Source organism: Pyrus communis, chromosome 16 (assembly GCF_041283825.1).
Source record: "Pyrus communis isolate YQ-2024b chromosome 16, ASM4128382v1, whole genome shotgun sequence".
Taxonomy (NCBI): Eukaryota; Viridiplantae; Streptophyta; class Magnoliopsida; order Rosales; family Rosaceae; genus Pyrus; species Pyrus communis.
This window is the reverse complement of record NC_142580.1, coordinates 2,725,113-2,746,332: the sequence shown is the minus strand read 5'-3', so window position 1 is coordinate 2,746,332 and position 21,220 is coordinate 2,725,113. Positions and strand designations below refer to the sequence as shown.

The following is a 21,220-nucleotide window of genomic DNA, read 5'->3' as shown; positions in this document are numbered from 1 at the left end:
TGTTCTTCCTTCCTGCTACAGAGGCCTTGACTTCTCTTCTTCTTTCTTTGTTTTTTCCCCTCAAGTTGAAGGTCCTTTTTATCCAAGTGATTTTTTTGACACGATTGAGGTAAGTGAAGAATCCCGTAATCGAAATTCAGTTCTGCTTTTTTTTTTTTCAATCACCTTTATGTAATGTCATTACAATCTGTAAAGTTATGTGACCGATGGAAAAGCAAAGGGTTTTGTTCGTCTTGAACTTGTTGTTTTGGTTCATTTTGGAGCAATACGCTGACTTAACCTAAAATACGGAGAAATGAATTCTAACTTTGACGCAAAAAGGGGGCACACATTGTCTTAGTCAAATACTTGTTAATGTAAAAGCTTGTTAGCATTGCAAATTTACGGGATAAGAATCCCTCTTAAACATATCGAATAATTAATAATCTCGAATAATTACCAGACTTATTACATTATTACGTTGAATTGAATTATCCAACATTCACAACAAACTGGAATTCTTTTTAACAATGTAAAATGAAAATCCAGTTTCCTTGTCCAGCGAAAAAAACAATCAAATTAGTATCTTCCTCGAAGAAACCCTAGAAACCCTCCCCCTCCATACCAATTTTATAACAAGCTCACCCCCAAACCGTTGGAACATTTCTTTTCCTAGTAATAAATCCAGAACATGAATTTCGTCGTCGACGGTCTTGATTCGGATAGATTGATCAAGCACAAGTGGCAGTCACAGCCCTGGATTCCACAACGGTGCTTTCGGTGGAGACTTTCTGATCCTCCTCCTCTTGCAGTAGCTCTAGGTTGTCCTTCAACTTGAGAAGAAAGTCATTGAAGCACTCATCCAAGGTCCTGAAAGAATCTCCAGGGTAGAGAGTTCCCACTTCCACATCACGAGGCCCTTCCACCGCAAAATTAACCTGACATCCTTTGATAAAGATGTCATGCGTGAACGAGGCCACTATGCTTTCTGGTATACGGTTCTCTGCAATTAGTAAATTCTAACTCGTTACAAATTACATGTTGACAACTTAATATATATATATATATATATTCTATACTAGTCTAATTTTCATATGTAGGTTAGATTAGTTGGCCGAAGCAATGTTTTGGTTCCATGTATTCAAGTTTTGATTTCTCTCATGTATATTAGAGTAGTTTAGAATTTTGTTTAAACCATTCTAATCTACATGAAGGACTCCGATCTCAGGTTCAAAAGACGAACATATTACTTCGGTGCTAACTGACCTAATCAACATCTGCTATATATATATAGTTTTTTTTTTTTTTTCCTATCATTAATTTATGGCATCAAACGATTGGTCCCGAACACATGCCTAATTAAATGTTGGTAAAGAAGATTAAAGAGGGAAGTGACCTGCAGCAAGGGCTAGTAGGTGATCTTCAGTGACGGTGACTCTAGGGAGGGTCCGGCCAATTTTCTTCTCCCACAGAGATGCAAGCCCATTGATGTCGTATAAATTGCTCGGCGGTCGGAAATGAACATTTTTGTTGATTGCTCGGATGTCGTCCACCGTTTTCATTGTGAACTTGCCGATATCAGTACCGTCAACAAAGTAGGCTGTGTACAAAAATCAAACAAAACTCATGTCATTCAAGGAGATTGTGCCGACAATAATTATCGTTGTTGCGGCCTTAAATTTTGTGTAACAAAGTAAAAAATAATATCAAAAGCCGAGCTGTAAGCTTGAATACTACAAAAATGCTTACGTGCATGATGTGTAATATTAGTAAAATACCAAACAATATACATAACGTAGGTTTCTCTTTCGTACCTGGGAAATTAATGGCAGGTACATCGTACCAAGAGTGACATACCACCAAAAACATCCACTAGTCGATGGAGAGACATTTAAACCTTGGAAAATAATAATATATTGAACACTAAATGAACTGTGGGACCGACTAAAGTGGGCCCCACCTTTGGGCCGGAGGTTGGGCGGCCTAACAAGAGCAGACAAGTTTGGTGCTGAGGAGAAGGGAGTACCCTACACGTGGGCGGCTTAGAATATTCAAAATTCCATGTTTCCGCACATCCATCCTACTCACCCCTCACCAAAAGCACGTCTACGTGCACATTTGATTTACCCATTTACTTCTTACCCACCTATCAACCTTAACGGGTGCCGAAAGTTGCCACCTTTTCCTCTTTCTCATGGTCACCTCCCCTACCTCTCCCCACCGTTGGCCAAACACCTCCGCCCAAAGATTATAATCCGTTGGCGACTGTACCTCCGTTAACCACTCAACTCTCCATCTATCAAAAACCCTCAAGCCACCCAAATCCACTCCTCCCCAGGACCTCCACCAAGTTCTATTTCCTCCAAAATTATCAACACAAACACTTAACCCGGCCATCATCTGATTCAAAAGAGTTGTTGGCGATGGCAGCAGTGCTCTAGATCTAGATAGGAACTGAGGTTTTGGCTAAGGGAAGGAAGGAGAGAGACAGACGCCCAGAGCGAGAAGATAGACAACTACCGGATTCTGTAATTCAAGGTTTGGCATCCCGGTTGTAACTTAAGTTAAAGTTTTATCTCGTTCGTTCGTATAAATTTAACAGTTGTTATTTAGATACGTAAGTAACATGTGCACCATGATAAAAGTCCCTCGCAAAAAACTTAAGTTGGGCCAAATCCTAACCGTTTTAAGTAACATGTATTTTCTTTCTCTTCCCTCCCTCATCGTCGAGGTGTGTGGATAGCATATTTTTTTTGGTACACTAAAATTTTTAACTTTTATAGAAAAGAAAAGGTTTTCTTGCTACCAAATCAGAACAAAAGAAAAAACAGTTCGTTCGTTAATAAACTATCCTCAATATAACTAGCATTTATCTACATACTTTGTGTGTATGAACATATTTTTTTAGAAAATGAGAAGGAGAAAAGGAGAGAGAGAGAGAGAATGTGGGGGTAGCGGGAGGTTTTTTTTTTTTTTTTTTTTAATATTGGAGGTATTTTAATATCACTTGTAGGTGAGACTTCAATAAAAAATAGTAAAATTTGAACCTATGAAATTACATTATTGCCCATCATATTTTTTTTTTTTTTTGTGATAGAAGACTAAGTAGTATTTTCATCTTCTTTTGATTGACAAATAGGGTTTCATTAATTAATAGAAATTGTTATTAACTTTTATTTATTATTTATTTCAAGAGGTATTTTATACTTATTAAATAATAATATGATAATAGTGACTTACACCTAATCATATATTATTTTAGGTTTTTTTTTTTTATAAAAAAATTGGTTTAGGTCGTAGATAATTTTATATTTTGTTGTCGGTAAATGGTCATTTCATTTTTTTTAACATATATCAATAAAAATGATTCATTTCTTCAGTTAAGGTCAATAAAAATAACTGCCCTCATCAATTAAGATAAGTATCACTTTCTAAAATTTCTCCTTCATCTTATACATCCTCACCATTGGCTAACCGCAATGACTTAAAATAATATTTTTTTGTTTTTATGTCAATGAATATTGGACTCGTTTGAAAGTATAAAATGATTGAAATTAAGGGAGCACCTTAAATAATCACTTAAAGAAGCACCTTAAGTGATTTTAGAACCCAAAATATTTCACTAAAAATATTTTTTATCATTTTAAAAACATTTTCAAAAAAGCTTATAATAGTTGTCTTGTCAATTAGAATTAACCAATGGTAGATATTATTTCCCTAAATTAAACTACTTAGACTTTAGTTGGTGAAACAATAATGGTTCACATTATAATTGCGGTGGTTGTTAAGTGTCTACTCTAAGAATTATTCCACTCTTGATGGTAAAAATAGTGGAGAAATAATTGCATGATGACTTGTATTATTACTGATAAATTAGTTATTTATTTTGGATCAAATAATACGTTTCTTTGAATATAAGCAAAAGTGAGTCCTACGGATATCTGTCTCTTTTAGCTGGCCTTGCTTTAAGCTTCAACGACATTAAAAGAAAACTGTACCCCTGCAAATTCACAAACAAAATGTCTACGTGTCTATCATACCTTTGACGGTGCCATCACCGTAGATTTGGAACCGATCCAACGGTGGCAGAACCTCAGAAGGGTGGGTGTTGTCAAAGTAGGGCCAAGAAGCAATCGAGTTGCAGCAAATGTAAGTGTAGGGTACCCCGGATTTCTCGACGGAACGTCTAACCTTGCGTTTCTCCAAGTACATGGTGAGCCCTGGTTCCACCGGATCAGCCCTGTCCACATCGTGTCCAAACTCCGACGGCAAAAATCTCTGCCAAATAAATTTTGCAGAAAAATTAATTACAAAATATATAAAGATATTTTGGTTTTTATATGGTTTTGTTTTCCAAAAAGCATATAATTTATATTTACCTTAACTGTACCAACTGCCGCAATGGCGTCGACTAGGGTAATCTGGTCCAATATTGTGGCACCACCCACGGCTGATATTACTATCTCGATTTCATGCTCTCTTAGCATTTCCTCCATTAGGGTTTTATCAGAAATCAGCCCCTGAAAATAGTCAATATTACAACATATCAAAACATGATAAAGTGAACAAAAATTATAAATGCATGTAAAGTCATAAAAAAAAGGATATATTTTGCACAGAGAATTATTTCCATACGTGTAAGATTATTGCGCCTTTGTCTTTGAAGGACTTGACGGTGTCAGCCTTAGAAGGGTGCAGGGGGCCGGGCCGGACGAGAACATACGTGGGTTGACCGGCTGCGAGGCTGGCTTCAGCTACGAACCTCCCGATGAAACCGGTGGCACCGGCGATGAGGACTCTGCCATTTTTGGCAACGGAAAGAGAAGATGAAACAGTCATGGCTGCTACTACTCTTCCTTCCTGCTAAAGAAGCCTTGACTTTTCTTCTTCTTTCTTTGTTTTTTTTCCTCAAGTTGAAGGTCCTTTGTTCCCAAGTGATATTGACACAATAGAGGTACGCGAAGTCTGTGAAGTATGGGAACAATATATATAGAGAAGAATATGTATGCTGTCTAGAAATTGAGGGGTACGTTGAATTTGTTACTAACTTAAGCACAAGGCAAAGGGGAAGGCCCTTTGATGTAATTTTATCTACCATTCAACGAAATTGTTGGTGTATATAGATCAAATGTTTTGAAGTGTAGCTGACTGTGTTCTGCTTCATGCGTTGACTGATAGCTAGCTTTATAGAAACAGTTAATTGTCCAACTTTGATGGAGGTGGAGGTCCACCTGATAAGGTTTGAAAAAAGGGTAAACGCAAGGGCAAGGTTTTGCTTTTAACTTTAGTATGTTTTATCGTTTTCCACCAGATGGAAATCATCACTTTTCCCATCGCCTAAAAAGATTTTTTTTTGTTTTTTTTTTTTTCATCAAAGAACTTGGCTACATGTGGAGTAAAAATTCAATTCACAATCAAACTCTACACTCTAGAAGGACTAGAGATGAGATTATTCCGTAGAAGAAGATCTTAAAAAAGAAAAACCCTAATGATTGCTTGAAGAGTTAAATATAATTCCATTTGAATTGGGGGGTTTGAAAGAAATTATTTGGATATGATAATGAGGCTCAGTTTGCAACATTAACGAAAAAACCTGAACGTACTTTAAATGACTAATACTTTGCATGTATCTGAAATAATTACTTGTAACGTGTCATTTGACACGCATTTCTTTTCTTCCGTTTTCTTTTTGACATATATATGGATTATAATAGTCTAAGCAAACAATTTGACATTATAATATTGAATATATTTATCTAAACGTGTAGAGCGGAATCCATTTGTCCAAATGAACCCCAACATTTCCGGAATCCTTAATTCCATTTTTACTGCTAACTTGATATATGGTTTTTGCACGATACAATCAAATGGTTTCTCTTGACCTACTAGAATACAATCAAATTGTTTGATTAGTACTACTATATATTAAATAACTACAATCAAATGGTTTTTGCACGATACAATCAAATGGTTTCTCTTGACTCACTTTTGCTTATATTCAAAGAAACGTATCATTTTCTGGAAAAATGATATTGTACTGCAGTACGTGCAGTTACTGTCAATAAGTATAAAGCAGAACAGATGTGTCATCAGCTTATCCACTAGAATGTAAAATTAGGATAAATTAGAATTAGATGCTTCATTTTAGATTTTTCTAAATTAAACATCTGTTATTTTTCAACTTTTGATTAAAGTGCTTTTACTTTTAATTAAATTTTATATTCCAGGTATATTCTTAATTTAAGTATTTTATAAATTCTTTTAAATCCATTTCTATGTAAAAAAAAAAAAACACTCAATAATATTCATTAATTTATTGTTATTTTTATGGAATCTCATCCCTTCCTCAATTTAAGGATTCAATTATATCTACTAGGGTTCAAGATTAATTGGATGAAATATAGTTTTTCCAATTTCCAACTCAACATTTTATATAGATTATAAAAAAACAAGAGTCGTTTATAATTAAAATTGAGATGTAGACTAGACTGCCTAATTTCATGCAATTGAAAATAAATTTGAATTTTTTAACAACTACTTATAGTAGAAACGTGAACTAAGAGTTTTCACATTTTTATTTTTATTCAAATTGAGTCCTTATTCCAATAATTAATTATTAAGAGTTGACAAAATATTTTGTAGTGCAATGTTTTAATGTGAAAAGTTATCTTTTTTTTTTTTGGGTTACACAACTTACACATAACGTACCATAAGTTTTGTACGTACCAAAATAAGGATAATACAATGTACTAATAATTTGGTACGTACTAAATAAAGAATTGCATAACGTACCAAAAGCAATATTTTATAATGTACCAAAATACTAATACGTACCCAGATTAAATTTATATAATGTACCAATAACGTAGCAAATGATTGGTACGTTATATTTAATATATGTGCATGTTATATTTCATAATTGTATGTTAATAGGATGTTTATGTGTTTTTAGAATTTAAAACAACAAATTATTTGAATAAGAAAATTTCATTTTGAACGAATTATGATAAGATAAGATAGGATGTTTGTGGTGATTTTAGAATATTTGTGATATTATTTTCTGAACTAGTTGGTTAATTAAATACAATAAAAATCATAATTTTTAATTAAAAATTAGTAGAAGAATGTTTGATAAAAAATTTAAAAGTTATAGATGTTTGATTAAAAAAAAATTCAAATTTAAGGCATCTATATCAAAATGCCCCATAAAATTATTCTCAGGAACAAAATTGAATGCAAACTAATATGATTGTTTTTGTTGGTTTTACAATAGCTAGGTTCGTCTTTCGAGTTTACAGATTTAATTACTGGAATCGACAGAGCATATAGCTCAAACAACTATACAAGTCTCCACTCCTTCACAAAACAGTTCTTGACTAATTCATAAAATTTTGTATTTATAATTAAAATCATACATATTATGAATGATTCGATAAAATTTTTCATGTAAAACTCAATAAAATATGAGATTAACTACAATAAATGGCCTAGTGGTAAGAGCGTAGACTGCAACTGTCACATCCCGGCCCGGGGCGAATCACTTCCCGGGCCCACTCCACCATCGTAGCACGATATTGTCCGCTTTGGACTTACCATTCCCTCACGGTTTTGTTTTTGGGAACTCACGAGCAACTTCCCAGTGGGTCACCTATCATGGGATTGCTTTAGCCCCCTTCTCGCTTAACTTCGGAGTTCCCATGGAACCCGAAGCCAGTGAGCTCCCAAAAGGCCTTGTGCTAGGTAGGTATGGGAATATACATATAAGGATCACTCCCCTGGGCGATGTGGGATGTCACAATCCACCCCCCTTAGGGGCCCGACGTCCTCGTCGGCACACACGCGACCAGGGTTAGGCTCTGATACCAATTTGTCACATCCCGGCCCGGGGCGAATCACTTCCCGGGCCCGCTCCACCACCGTAGCACGATATTGTCCGCTTTGGGCTTACCATTCCCTCACGGTTTTATTTTTGGGAACTCACACGAGAACTTCCCGATGGGTAACCCATCCTGGGAATGCTCTCGCGCGCTACTCACTTAACTTCGGAGTTCCTATGGAAACCAAAGCCAGTGAGCTCCCAAAAGGCCTCGTGCTAGGTAGGGATGGGAATATACATATAAGGATCACTCCCCTGGGCGATGTGGGATGTCACAGCAACTTCCCGATAAACAAAAAAAATGTGAGAGGTCCTCAGTTCGATACTCCAAGCTGGTGAGTCTGTTTGACTGTGGCCACGGGTAGGGTGAAATTCTCCATAACCTCTCCGGGCTCTGCAGGAGTGGAACCATGACTTGCCACTAGTTGTCCCCCAAAAAAAAAAGAATAAAATATGAGATTGTTTAGTCATTTTTTATTTTATTTTTTGTACTATTATTAGAGAGAAGGGGAGAGTACGAAACTATTATCATAATTTAAGGGATGTGGAGTTTTGAATCCGGAATGCATGTATAGAAAATATAAAGTTGGAATCCGTAAAACATTATAAACCATGTATTTATTTATTACAATACATTGACTAAACAAAAAAAAAATGTGGGAGGTCCTAGGTTCGATACTCCGAATTGGTGAGTCTATTTGACTGTGGCCACGGACATGGTGAAATTCCCTAAAGCCTCTTTGGGCTCTGCAAGAGTGGAACCATGGATTGCCACTAGTTGTCCCCTTTAAAATAAAAAATAAAAAATAAAAAATAAAAGAACAAAATATGAGATTGTTTAGTCATTCTTTAATTTATTATTATTATTTTTTTTTTACTATTATTAAAGAGATGGGGAGAGTACGAAACTATTACAATAATTTAAGGGATTTGGTTTCAAAAACCCTATCAACTGCACATCATTTTTTGCGCATACTTAACGTGTACGAAAGTTAATTTACCTTCTTTTTTTTTTAAACAAACAGTATTTGCATTAAAGGGGTGGAGGTTAGGAATCGGCCAAGCCTCACAATGAGCTACTTTAATTGTTTGAAGTTTAAAGTTTCACCAGCCAAGGCACATACGGTTGAGAATGAATTCCACATTGACAAGAGATGGGACCTTGCATATGCTTATAAGTAGTTAGACTACTCTCCATTTTTGTTAATTAGTTTTATAGTAGAACTTCAACTTCTTCACCTACAACATCATTTTGTGCATAAACGTTAACGTTGGTTTTTTTTTTTTTTTTTTTTGGGCTAAAAAACGTTAACGATGAGGAATTAATCGTTATCATGCTTCGACCATCAAGACAAGAAATCGGTTAAAGTTAGACACTTGATCGGACATGACCAACTTCACAGCTTCAGGATTTTATCAACAAAAGGTAATTAAGGAGTTAATTTTATCAACAAAAAGTAATTAAGAAGGAGCTTATCAACTAAGATGTATATGGTAAGTTGACCCTGCATACAACATTTAATCATGACAACCCAACTAATTTTTTGAGTACATATATAATAGCGTGAGTTTTTGCAATACTACATGGGTTTTGCACATGTACATGAATATTTGGGAGTTTTAAGATTTTTAGTTTTTAGTATGTTTTTTTGAAAAAAAATAAGTATAGAAATTGGGCATAAGTTGCCATGTGTTTTGCACCATGAGAGTTTTTTATTTTCTTTCGGTATGAATTTGATGCTTTATATTGTCGTGATGTTGATCTATATTGGTGGCTCAAGTAAATGTTGTTTTAGTGGTTGAGTGATTAGTTGATTTGCGCGTCTCTAAATTATTTTAACTTTGCATTCAAATTCATTAGGTTGGTACTATTGAAATTGATCATTAGAGAAAGTTTTCCTCGTATTAATGTTTATTCTAGCTAGGATGAAATACTATTTTTTCTTTTAATGTTATATTGCATGTGCATTGTAATTCTTCTACGATCAAATATATACCGCTTAATCTTAATAATATTGCATATGCATTTGAAAAGACAAATAGTAGGAAAATATCGAATAATTTTTTTGCGTGACAATCATGAAACCAAATGATATCAATAATATGTTCGTGTTGTAATAAGTGTTTATACTAATTGATAATATTATGGCATATGTCCATAAAACACCATTAACCATCCTCATCATTCTACTTTTCTATTTAAATTAAAACCATGTGCTTTAAACTGTATGGCATATCATCCTCGTAAGGGAAAAAAAATGCAATGCCGATTACGTTGATTATTCTTTTGTATGTCGTTCTTTGTTTGAACATTTATGTTTTGGTTTTGGTCGTAGGGTCGGTGTTGCACTCTTATAATTAATCAGTAGTCACATTTTGAATTTTCTTCAGCAATAATACAACTACTTAATTCAAAAACTTGGAGTTTACTTCTTGTAGTGTAAGAGGTACGTTCGTCAAAAGAATGTAGGTGGCATTTGGTTACAATTATTGTAAAATTGATTAATCAACAAAATAAAATTGTTTCTTAATCAGCACGATCAACATATTAGTCCATACTTACCGATGATGGACTATTCTGATAATTAGAATTTTTCTCTTTAATGCACTTAGGTCGTGAGTTTCAACCTACCTTTATAGTCTATAATTAACATCAATTCCAAGCTACGACTAATTAGCATACAAATCCAAATTCACTCTCTAATATCGTACTAATCAGCTTTCAAACATGTCATATCAAATTGGAATGTGGACAACCAAGTTTTTTTCTTTTTTTTGAGTTGAAACGGTGGTGGTTTATTAAGATAGAAAAATCTCATACAGATTCTAAGAGGGTCTCCACAATCAAGTTCGGAGGTTCCTCAAACCAACAAAAATTAGAGGTATAAGAAATAGCCAACTTGGCTATAAAATGAGCCGCGACATTGGCGGTATGGCAAACATAAGAAACCTGCGAATCCTCAAAGATCCACAAGCTAGCTCGAATGTCTTCCACTAATAAATCCATGTGTGAAGAACCCTGCTTTAGGCTTCCAATAGCTTGAACAACCTGCAAACAATCGCTTTTCACAATAATTTGCGGCAAGTTCCATTGCACAGCCCAATAAACACCATCATGGACAGCTAGTAGCTCCACCATCGTGGGATTCAATGCAGGAGATATTTGTCAAACGAAACCTCCAACATAACTACTGGCTTCATAGCGAAATACCGCACCTACACCTCCTAGATTCGAAGCAGCAAGAAAGGAACCATCCACATGGATTTCCACCCACGCAGACGGAGGGGGGACACCAAGTTTTAGATCTCACAATCGTGGTGTTCACAAGTTTTAGATCTCACAATTGTGGTCTATAATTAACATCAATTCCAATTTCCAACTAATCAGCATACAAATCCAACGTCACTCTCTAATATCCTTCTAATCAGCATTAATCAAATCTAGACATATCAAGTTGGAATCTGGACGATAAAATGTTGGTCTTGGGTGAGCAGCTGGGCATGTATGATAAGGAATCAAATGTTTAAAAACCCTAATGATTGCGTGACGAATCAGATAACTCCATTGGACCTGATGTATTTGAAAGAAACCATCTGGATACACAACGAGGTCAGTTTGCTGAAGAATATGCAATGATTAACTTGTTGAATTAATTAGTACTGATCACTGTTCTAGACGGTTGGTCCAGGCCTAGGCTGCTGGTGTCACCTCCGATTGGCCTCTAGGCGTTTGAAAATTAAGAAATGGTGCCTAGACCTGCTTAGGCACCCACCTAACCAGTCTAGGCGCCTGCCTAGATCCTAGGCACCCACTTAGATCGCAACTCTCACATAGATATAAAATAGATAACTTTCATTTTGTATTTATTTTTTTAATAAATTGTAAGAGACTTGTTGAATACTTGAATGCACACTCATTATATTCTGGTTCCCATATTTTCAATATGTTCTGTTACTCTCTAATCTATATATCATTCTATTTTTCAACTTATGTATCCAAATGCAATTATGTACTTTTTAAGTATAAAAAAACACTTATTTCACAATATATAATAAGTTTACTTAAATCTGCCTAGTTGTATAGGCTTCCGCCTAGACGCTAGGTCCCAGTCTGCTGCCTGCTTAACGTCTGACGTCTTTTAGAACCTTGATGCTAACATATAAAATAATTACAATGCGGCCAATCAGCTGTTTAATACGCTAAAAACTATCAAGGGAGTTCACGAATTCAACTAAAAATGTATAAAATATCAAGTCGGTTACATAAATTAATTATTCTCCATTAACTGGGTTAAACACACATGCATCACGATATGTATCATCGTCGCAGTAGAGCCTAATCCTATATATTCCAAAAAGAATTTACAAAATCCCAAGAACCACAAGTTTCTGTCATCAATAAAAAAAAGTGTCAATAAACTGAAAAACTAAACATGATCCATGAAATCAGCAAATTACAATAACAAAAATAATAATAAAAGACTACAAAACCTTTATGTCCAAAATGATCATGAAATAACAGATTTTCCCTTTAGTGCTAAAACCCACAAGTCTCCTTGTAGATAGAGTAACAGATTTGTACAAAACGGGTTGATCATTATCATGATATTATAAAATATCATGTGACGATGAACTCTCTTCGTTTCTCTTGCAACTAGTTGCCTTGAATATGTGACGATGAACTCTCTTCGTTTCTCTTGCAACTAGTTGCCTTGAATTTGATCGGATGAGTATAAAGTTTTTGAAGTTTTTTTTTTTTACTCTTTGCATTTTCAGTTTGGTCAAATTTACATAATTGCCAGCACATTCAAAATTGTTTATCGTCTAGAAGCAATGATAGTGTACAGCTATGCTACGGTTGGTCCGACTGATCGTACCCAATAAATCAAGGGAGACCAGATCTGTCTTGTGTGCCCTTTACATGGAATGAGGTTTACTCTAGATTTCTGCATTCGGAGCCTGCAGAACGAGAGATTTTGACGGTTTAAGAGAAAAAAAGAAATCCGAGTTATTCAAACTTTTGTTCTTTTGTGACATGGGTCAGTGAAATGCATTAATAGGAGCCTTAGTATTGAAATTGAACGTTCCAAATCTCTCAATACGCGATCTCCGAACACAAACCCGGAGTGGATTTCATTCCGCTTTACACAATTAGCATGGGTTGTGCTTGCAAAAACATTTGAAATATATTCTTCTAGGACCAACATATATATTTGCCTGCAAATCTGATTTTTTATTTTTTTTTATTTTTTTTATTTTATGTTATTTAACTGGTAAGGTTGATATTTTGTGGTATAAAAATGGTCTTCTAGATCTTTGATTTTGGGGTTGGAGTATCAAAATGGAAACCCAAAATTTGATACATAAAACTCTAAAATAAAGCGAATAACAAATTTGAGACTAGAATCCTAACATCAAAGTCCTAGAAATGCCGATGAGGCTCTCTATAAATTCTTTGTCACTTCATATTTTAGCACAACATTTATAATGTTAATACAAAAATTAACGTTAAACTATGAGGTGACAGAGAGTCTATAAAAAGCGAGTCTCCTCAGTATTTCACTAACAACAATCAACAATACCAAGAAGGCAAAACGTGATGCACGAAGCCACCTTGTTTCATCTTGGTTTATTTTTAGTTTACTACATTTTTTGCATGTGATTCCGCGTGTACGAAACCATTAATTTAGCATTAGATCGTTGTCAATTTGACCAACCAAGGCAACTAGGCAAGGCACCAACAAATTTAAAGTTTGATTAGTTCAAACGTTGGAGAAATTTTTCATTGTAACCGGAATACAAGTGGTACATCACATGTTTTTATATAAGTGATGGAAAATTTTATTCTTTAAGTTATTAACTTTTTAACATACATATTCCACTATTTGTATGAAGGACAACTAATGAAAATGGCTTGAAAACTTTGAATGTTAACCAAAAATCAGGTAATAACTTTATTTAATGGTTAAGACAAAACCCAATACTAAATTAGTCAAATTAAAATGGCCCAAACACTGAACTTTCGATTTTGCCCCTGCCTTTTTCCGTTTAATATCTCTCTTCCTTCTCTCTGCCATTATGTCTCCCCTGTGTCTTCGTGAAACCTCAGTCTTATTTTCTCTCTCCCACGTGACAAACAAAGTGTACCATCCCATATCGACCAACGGAGAGAGGATGATGTGCCTTATATGTACATGCCCACCTCCTATTTAACGAGGCCTTTTGCGAACTCACTGACTTCTGGTTCCATCAGAACTCTGAAGTTAAGCGAGTTTGGGAAAGAGCATTCCTAGGATGGGTGACCCACTGGGAAGTTCTCGTGTGAGTTCCCAAAAACAAAATCGTGAGGGCGTGGCCGTGATCCAACACGGATAATATCGTGCTACAGCGGAGTCATACATGCCCACCTCCTATAGCACGAGGCCTTTTGGGGACTCACTGGCTTCGGGTTCCATCGGAACTCCGAAGTTAAGTGAGTTGAGGTGAGAGCATTCCCATGATGGGTGACTCACTGGGAAGTTCTCGTGTGAGTTCCCAGAAACAAAACCATGAGGGCGTGGCTGGGGCCCAAAACGGACAATATCGTTTTACGGCAGAGTTGAGTCTGTGATGTGATAGAATGGTATCAGAGCCACTTTGCCATGTGGTGCGAGTGTGCCGACGATGATGTTGGGCCCCTAAGGGGGGGTGGATTGTAACATCTCACATCGACCAACGGAGAGGGGGTGATGTGTCTTATATGTACATGCCTACCTCCTATAGCACGAGGCCTTTTGGGAACTCACTGACTTCGGGTTCCATCGGAATTCCGAAGTTAAGTGAGTTTGGGTGATAGCATTCATAGGATGGGTGACCCACTAGGAAGTTCTCGTGTGAGTTCCCAGAAACAAAACCATGAAGGTGTGGTCATGGCCGAAAGCCGACGATATCATGCTACGACAGAGCCAAGTTTAGGATGTGACACAAAGTCTTCTTTTGTAATTGTAATCCTACGAGCTTCTGCCACCTAGCATCCTATTAACTCAATGACTTATGAATTTGGAGGTGATACACATGCCGACAAAAAAAATTGGGAGGTGTGATGCATGATGTCTTAGATCAGCCTATGTTTTTTTTATACACGTGTAAAAACACCATTAATTCTTTTAAACTTTAGTATAAATTTATGCAACTTCTGAAAAATATTTTGTAAAGTACTACAAACTCGTAATCATTTGAGTTTGTATTTCATACCATACCATCAAATTACTAAGATGCTAAGCTTCTGCCACCTAGCATCCTATTAACTCAATGACTTATGAATTTGGAGGTGATACACATGCCGACAAAAAAAATTGGGAGGTGCGATGCATGATGTCTTAGATCAGCCTATGTTTTTTTTATACACGTGTAAAAACACCATTAATTCTTTTAAACTTTAGTATAAATTCATGCAATTTCTGAAAAATATTTTGTAAAGTACTACAAACTCGTAATCATTTTGAGTTTGTATTTCATACCATACCATCAAATTACTAAGATGCTAAAGTGAAAATTCGAAAATTCTAATATTTATATGTTCTATGTTAAATAATAAACCCAAATTCGTAATACAAATATAGTTTTTTTTAAGTGTAAATAGACATTTATTTATATAACATTTAATAAGTTTACTTAAACTGAGGAAAGGGAAATTACAAACATGAACAGTGGCTTCAATTTCTGAAACTGAACCAAAATAACCCACCATATTTCTGATACTAAACCAAAATAACTCACACTATTTCCAGAACTACAGCAAAAAAAAAAAAAACACGCACTATTTTTGAAACTATAGCAAAATAACTCACACTATTTATGAAACTAAACCAAAATAACTCACACTATTTTTGGAACTATAGCAAAATAACCCACACTATTTCTGGAAATGAACCAAAATACTTACACTCTTTCTGAAATTAAACCAAAATAACCCACACTATTCCTGAAACTATAGCAAAATAAACCATACTACTTCTGGAACTACAGCAAAATAACCCACATTATTTCTGGAACTAAACCAATATAACCCACACTATTTCTCAAACTACAACAAAATAACTCACTATTTCTGAAACTATAACAAAATAACCTACACTATTTCTGAAATTAAACCAAAAACAATATTCAAGTTTTATTTAAATCCAATTTTTTAAACTCAAAAACAATATTCAAGTTTTAGGCCTTAAAAACTTGTTTGGTATAACTATTTTTAAAAACTGAATTCAAGACTAACTCATAAAATATAGTCTATTCTCTAAAAACATAAAAAGTGAGTTTTTAGAGTTTTTAAACTTAAACTCACTCATTTTTTTTTTTCTCCCTCCTCCTCTCTCACTCCAAATATATCTCTCTTTTATTCTTTTTCTCTCTTCTTTTTTTGTTTTTTTACCTTTTTCGTCTTTCCTCTAATCCGCTCTCTTCATTCTCTCAGTTCTTTCTCTCACTCATTTTTTTTACTTTTTTCATCTCTCCTCTAATCCGATCTCTTCATTCTCTTAGTTCTTTCTCTCACTCCTCTTCCTCTCTCTTCTTTCTCATTCCTTCAATTATCTCTTACTTTCTTTCCTCCTTTCTCATCTTTCTCCTTCTCATGCAACCCCCTATTTTTAGATATTTTTGTCTAGTTTAAGTTGTAAAATTTAAAAATTTTAAATCGCAAACCAATTAAGTTTTTAAGTCTTAAAAAAATTGTTTTTAATAAATGTTTTGAGAAATGATGAAAATTTTCAAATGAGATATTGTTTCAAATCCTTTTTATTAAAGTTCCTATTGTAAAATGACACATAATATATCATCTTATGTTTCGATGACACTGAAAAATCTCTTCAAAAATTGTTGGTATGGTTTCGACCACCAAGAAATGATAACGGTTACACTTAACCACTCAAACTCCGATAACCTATCCACTTCATTGTGTCAGGTTTAATCAACAAAAAGTAATTAAGAATGAGATTAAAGGGTCAATGTTGCACTCCTCGTTGACATTTTGAACCCTTCCCTACAATAAACCAACATAATGATTGGAAGCAGATGGCATTTGGTGAACTGTTCCTGGACAGCACGATTACCAAAACCATGTTAGTCTTTAATTACTACGAATTCAAACTAATTAATCACCATACAAATCCAAATTTGCTCTCTAATATCCCATTAAATTAGGTAATTACTCAACCAATTAGCATTTGAAAATGACGAATCAAACTGGGATCTGGATCACCACCAAGTTGAAGATATCACGTGTCAAATTGGGATCTGGATCACAACCAAGTTTCAGACCCCACAAAGAACGATCATGGGGTTTCGCACTTGTAAACATTATTTTAATTTTAATTTCAAACTATCACTATTAAGACATGTGCTATAACTATTTGGGTAAGCTTTTGACAAGATAGGATTAATAATGTTTATGTGCGAGTGGATGTGTTGGACCATTTTTAAAACGAAGAGAATCTTAGACCAGCTCGTCAGATCACATAGCCAATCCTATTCGTATTATTGGTATTATCGTAGATGATCGCATATGTGATTTTCTTCATAAACTGTGGTAGATACTAGATAGTATGGGATCGTAAATTTGCCTGAAACTTTGATAAGGATAAAAAGTATTGGAAGCGAAAACTACGTAAAATTTATGCTAGAATTATCACATCGGTTCTCCCAAAAAAAAAATTTCACTTCTTAATTTTCACATAAGTAGGAGAAGAAAATAAATAAGAAATAGTGTTTTTGTTCTTTTCTTTTATAAGAAACCTAACTCCTACAACTCATGCCACAAAGCACATCTCCCCCATTGGGTAAACTAAAGTAAAAGGGATGAGGATAAATTATCTTCAAAGACTTCATCGTAATCTCCCATGCCTTTGTTTGATATGGATTTGATATCTTTGAAAGAAAGAATTTGGATACACGAGGTTCAGCTTGCTCAAGAGTATTCAACGAGTAACTTGTTTTTTTTTTTTTTTTTGAACAAACAATGAGTAACTTGTTTGATTAGAACCCGAGTAACTTGTTTGATTAGTACTAAAATAACACATCAACAAAAAAGTTTTATTCTACTAGTCGGGTCGGCTATATGAATCTTAGAACGTCATTACATTTGGTTTTGCACCAAGTCTTCCATTAGCTCCAAATACTCAATGTATTTTCTTAGAGTCTTTTTTCAAGTCTTTCTAGCACTAAGCCTCTGTTGCATAATCGCATATTTTAACCATAGCATCTATAGGTCTTCGGTTCACATGTCCAAACCACCTAAAGTGATTTTCTCAAATCTTCTCTTCACTTCCGGCCACTTCTACTTTACCTTAGATATTCTCGTTACTGATCATGTCCTTTGTCTTGTGCCCATACATCCAACTAAGCATTCTCATCTCATCTTGGCTGCACAGTTTAATATGCTAGAAATTATCACGGGACTTTACTAATTCAGCTAAAAAAATGTATAGAAACAATTAAAGTGCAGCCAATCACGTTATATGTTTAATATGCTAAAAACGATCAAGGGACTTCACTAATTCAGCTTTTTTTATATATAAAAGTTTTATTATTATTAAAAAGAGGAGGAAGATTTTAAAATATTACAATAATTTAGAATATGTGAGAGTTTTAAATTCGAAACACATGAATAGAAACTCAACACCATATCCAACAAGATATTAGATCACATGCACTTCTCTGATTCAACTAAAAAATCGACAAAATATCATGTTTTATTTTTTTTAGGAGTAAAATATATTATTTTGACTACATAAATAATCATTTTCCCATGAACCACGATTCTCCAGGAACCTTCTTTGCATGTAAGTAAGACTACATCTCGAATCTGCCGATTATCTTATATTAAGTACCGTCATCCCAGTGGAGCCTACATTACAAAACAATTTCAAAAATCCGAAGAACCACGACTTTCTTACATCAAATAAAAAAAATATCAAAAAACTGAAAACTAGACGTAATGAAATCAAGAAAAACTTGTATGGGGCTTGGCTTGTCACTGGATTTCGCTGAATGACACTATAATCTACTTAAAACTCGTCACATGACAAGTCTTAAATATATTATTTTATCATTCTTTTATATTTAAAATTTTTATAATTATTTTTTTAACTAATTAATATATTATATATATTAATGTTATGTTTCCTTTTTTATTTCTTTCTCCCTGTTTTTTTTCTTCCCAAATCCCCCCCCCCAAGAAAAATTTTGTTTTGCCGTAGGTCTTAGGACTGCCTCCCCTTTCTTTCTTTCCCAGTTTCATTTCTTTCTTTCTTTAAAAAAAAAAAAAAAAAAAAAAGGTTATGCACCCACTCCAAGTTTATTATGGAAAGCAACCAAGAATCTGTAAGCTTCAACGTCTGAATGCACCACCATTTCGATTTTCAGATCATCTTGAAACTCCATTGCCTCAGCAGCAACCTATCAATTGAAAAAAAAAATAAATAAATAAAATCAAAGATTAGGCTAATATATTAATTAAAGACTCTTAATAAAGAAGGTAGCAAACATAGCAAATACCCTAATTCATATTATAAATATAAAAAAACCAAAAACCCTCACCCAAACCAAAAAACCCCCAATTAAAAGAAAAGAAAATAACCCTAATACATCTATATATGTGGGTTATTCATGTCACATGATCAAAGCAACTATTGTATAAAGAAAAAAAAGAAACTTATAGATTCTTGGTTGCTTTCCATGATAAAATTGGAATGGGTGTAGAACTTTTTTATTTAAAAAAAAGAAAGAAAGAAACGAAACTGGAAAAGAAAGAAAGGGAAGAGAGTACTGAAACCTAAGATCAACGGCAAAACAAAGTTGGTGGGGGAGGGCGGGGGTGTGGGGTGGATTTGGGAAGAAAAATTATAGGGGGAAAGAAATAAAAAAGGAAACATAACATTAATATATATAATATATTAATTAGTTAAAAAAATAATTATAAAAATTTTAAATATAAAAAAATGATAAAAGAATATATTTAAGACTTACCACGTGGCGAGTTTTGAGTATATTATAGTGTCACTCAACGAAATCCAATGGAAAGCCAAGTTCCACACAAGTTTTTCTCGATGAAATCAGCAAATTACGTTGACAATAATAATAATAAAAGACAACAAAAACTTTATGTCCAAAATGTTCATGAAATAACATACTTTCCTTTTAGTGCTATGACCCAGACCCACACAGAAAGTTTGGGAACTTAGTATCCGCACGTTTCATCGGAGTTACAAAACCAGACTTACATATAACGATGAACTCGTCATCATGTTATTTCACAATGAAATGTAACGACGAATTCTCTTCATTTCTCTTCACTGTTTCGTATTTAATTAGCATTGACATTTTGAACCCTCCCCTCAACAATAAAAGATGTGATTAATTTCATTCAACATTATTACTATCAATTAATTGGATTGTGATATCCACGTACTCATTTTTATATTTCATACGTTCTTCTTAATTTTTACCAATCAGATCTAATAATTTGAAGAAGATCACTTGACTGTAATTGAAAAGCTTGGAGTTGACTTCTTCAACTAAAAAAAGTTGTATATTGAATAGGCTTTTTAGCATTTATGAGATTTGCATAACTTCTCACTTTGGTACTTGAGATTTGAAATCAATAGAAATTATCCTTGAGTTTGTTCACTATCAATCATTTTAATCATTCCTTGAAAAATCTCCATTAAATAAAGATAAAATAACAAAAGCACACATCAATCATTTTTGTCATCGTAGTTAGCCACTCAAACTATGATAACCTATCCACTTCATTGTGTCAGGTTTAATCAACAAAAAGTAATTAAGAATGAGATTAAAGGGCAATGTTGCACTCCTCATTGACATTTTGAACCATTCCCCACAGTAAACCACCATAATGATTGGAAGCAGATGGCATTTGGTGAACCGTTCCTGGACCAGCACGATTACCAAAAGCATATTAGTCTTTAATTACTACGAATTCAAACTAATTAATCACCATACAGATCCAAATTTGCTCTCTAATATCCTATTAAATTTGGTAATTACTCAACCAATTAGCATTTGAAAATGACGAATCAAATTGGGATCAGGATAACCACCAAGTTGAAGATATCACGTGTCAAATTGGGATCCGGATCACAACCAAGTTTAAGACTCCACAAAGAACAATCATGGGGTTTAGCACATGGTCAACATTATTTTAATTTTAATTTCAGACTATCATTATTAAGACATGTGCTATAACCATTTGGGTAAGCTTTTGGGTGACAAGGTACGATTAATAATGTTTATGTACGAGTGGATGTGTTGAACCATTTTTTAAAAGAAGAGAATCTTAAACCAGCTCGTCTGAACACATAGCCAATC

General features: G+C 34.3%; 1 protein-coding gene across 1 annotated transcript; it reads right to left on the bottom strand.

The window, feature by feature from the left end:
- Positions 1–380: 380 nt before the first annotated feature.
- On the bottom strand, positions 381–5,072 carry LOC137731556 (leucoanthocyanidin reductase). Its single transcript, XM_068470688.2, has 5 exons — positions 4,615–5,072; positions 4,359–4,499; positions 4,020–4,257; positions 1,376–1,579; positions 381–982 (listed from the first exon to the last, which is right to left on the bottom strand). The coding sequence occupies exons 1-5, from the start codon at positions 4,816–4,818 to the stop codon at positions 711–713; spliced, it is 1,059 nt and encodes a 352-aa protein (XP_068326789.1). The 5' UTR covers positions 4,819–5,072; the 3' UTR covers positions 381–710.
- Between the last annotated feature and the right edge of the window lie 16,148 nt (positions 5,073–21,220).

Excerpts from the sequence above, each read along its gene's own strand:
- LOC137731556 (XM_068470688.2), bottom strand. The coding sequence starts at position 4,818 with ATGACTGTTTCATCTTCTCTTTCCGTTGCCAAAAATGGCAGAGTCCTC. Across the intron at positions 4,500-4,614 it reads AAGGCGCAATAATCTTACAC|GGGCTGATTTCTGATAAAAC; the intron begins GTATGGAAATAA and ends GACTATTTTCAG. Across the intron at positions 1,580-4,019 it reads CGGTGATGGCACCGTCAAAG|CCTACTTTGTTGACGGTACT; the intron begins GTATGATAGACA and ends TTTTGTACACAG.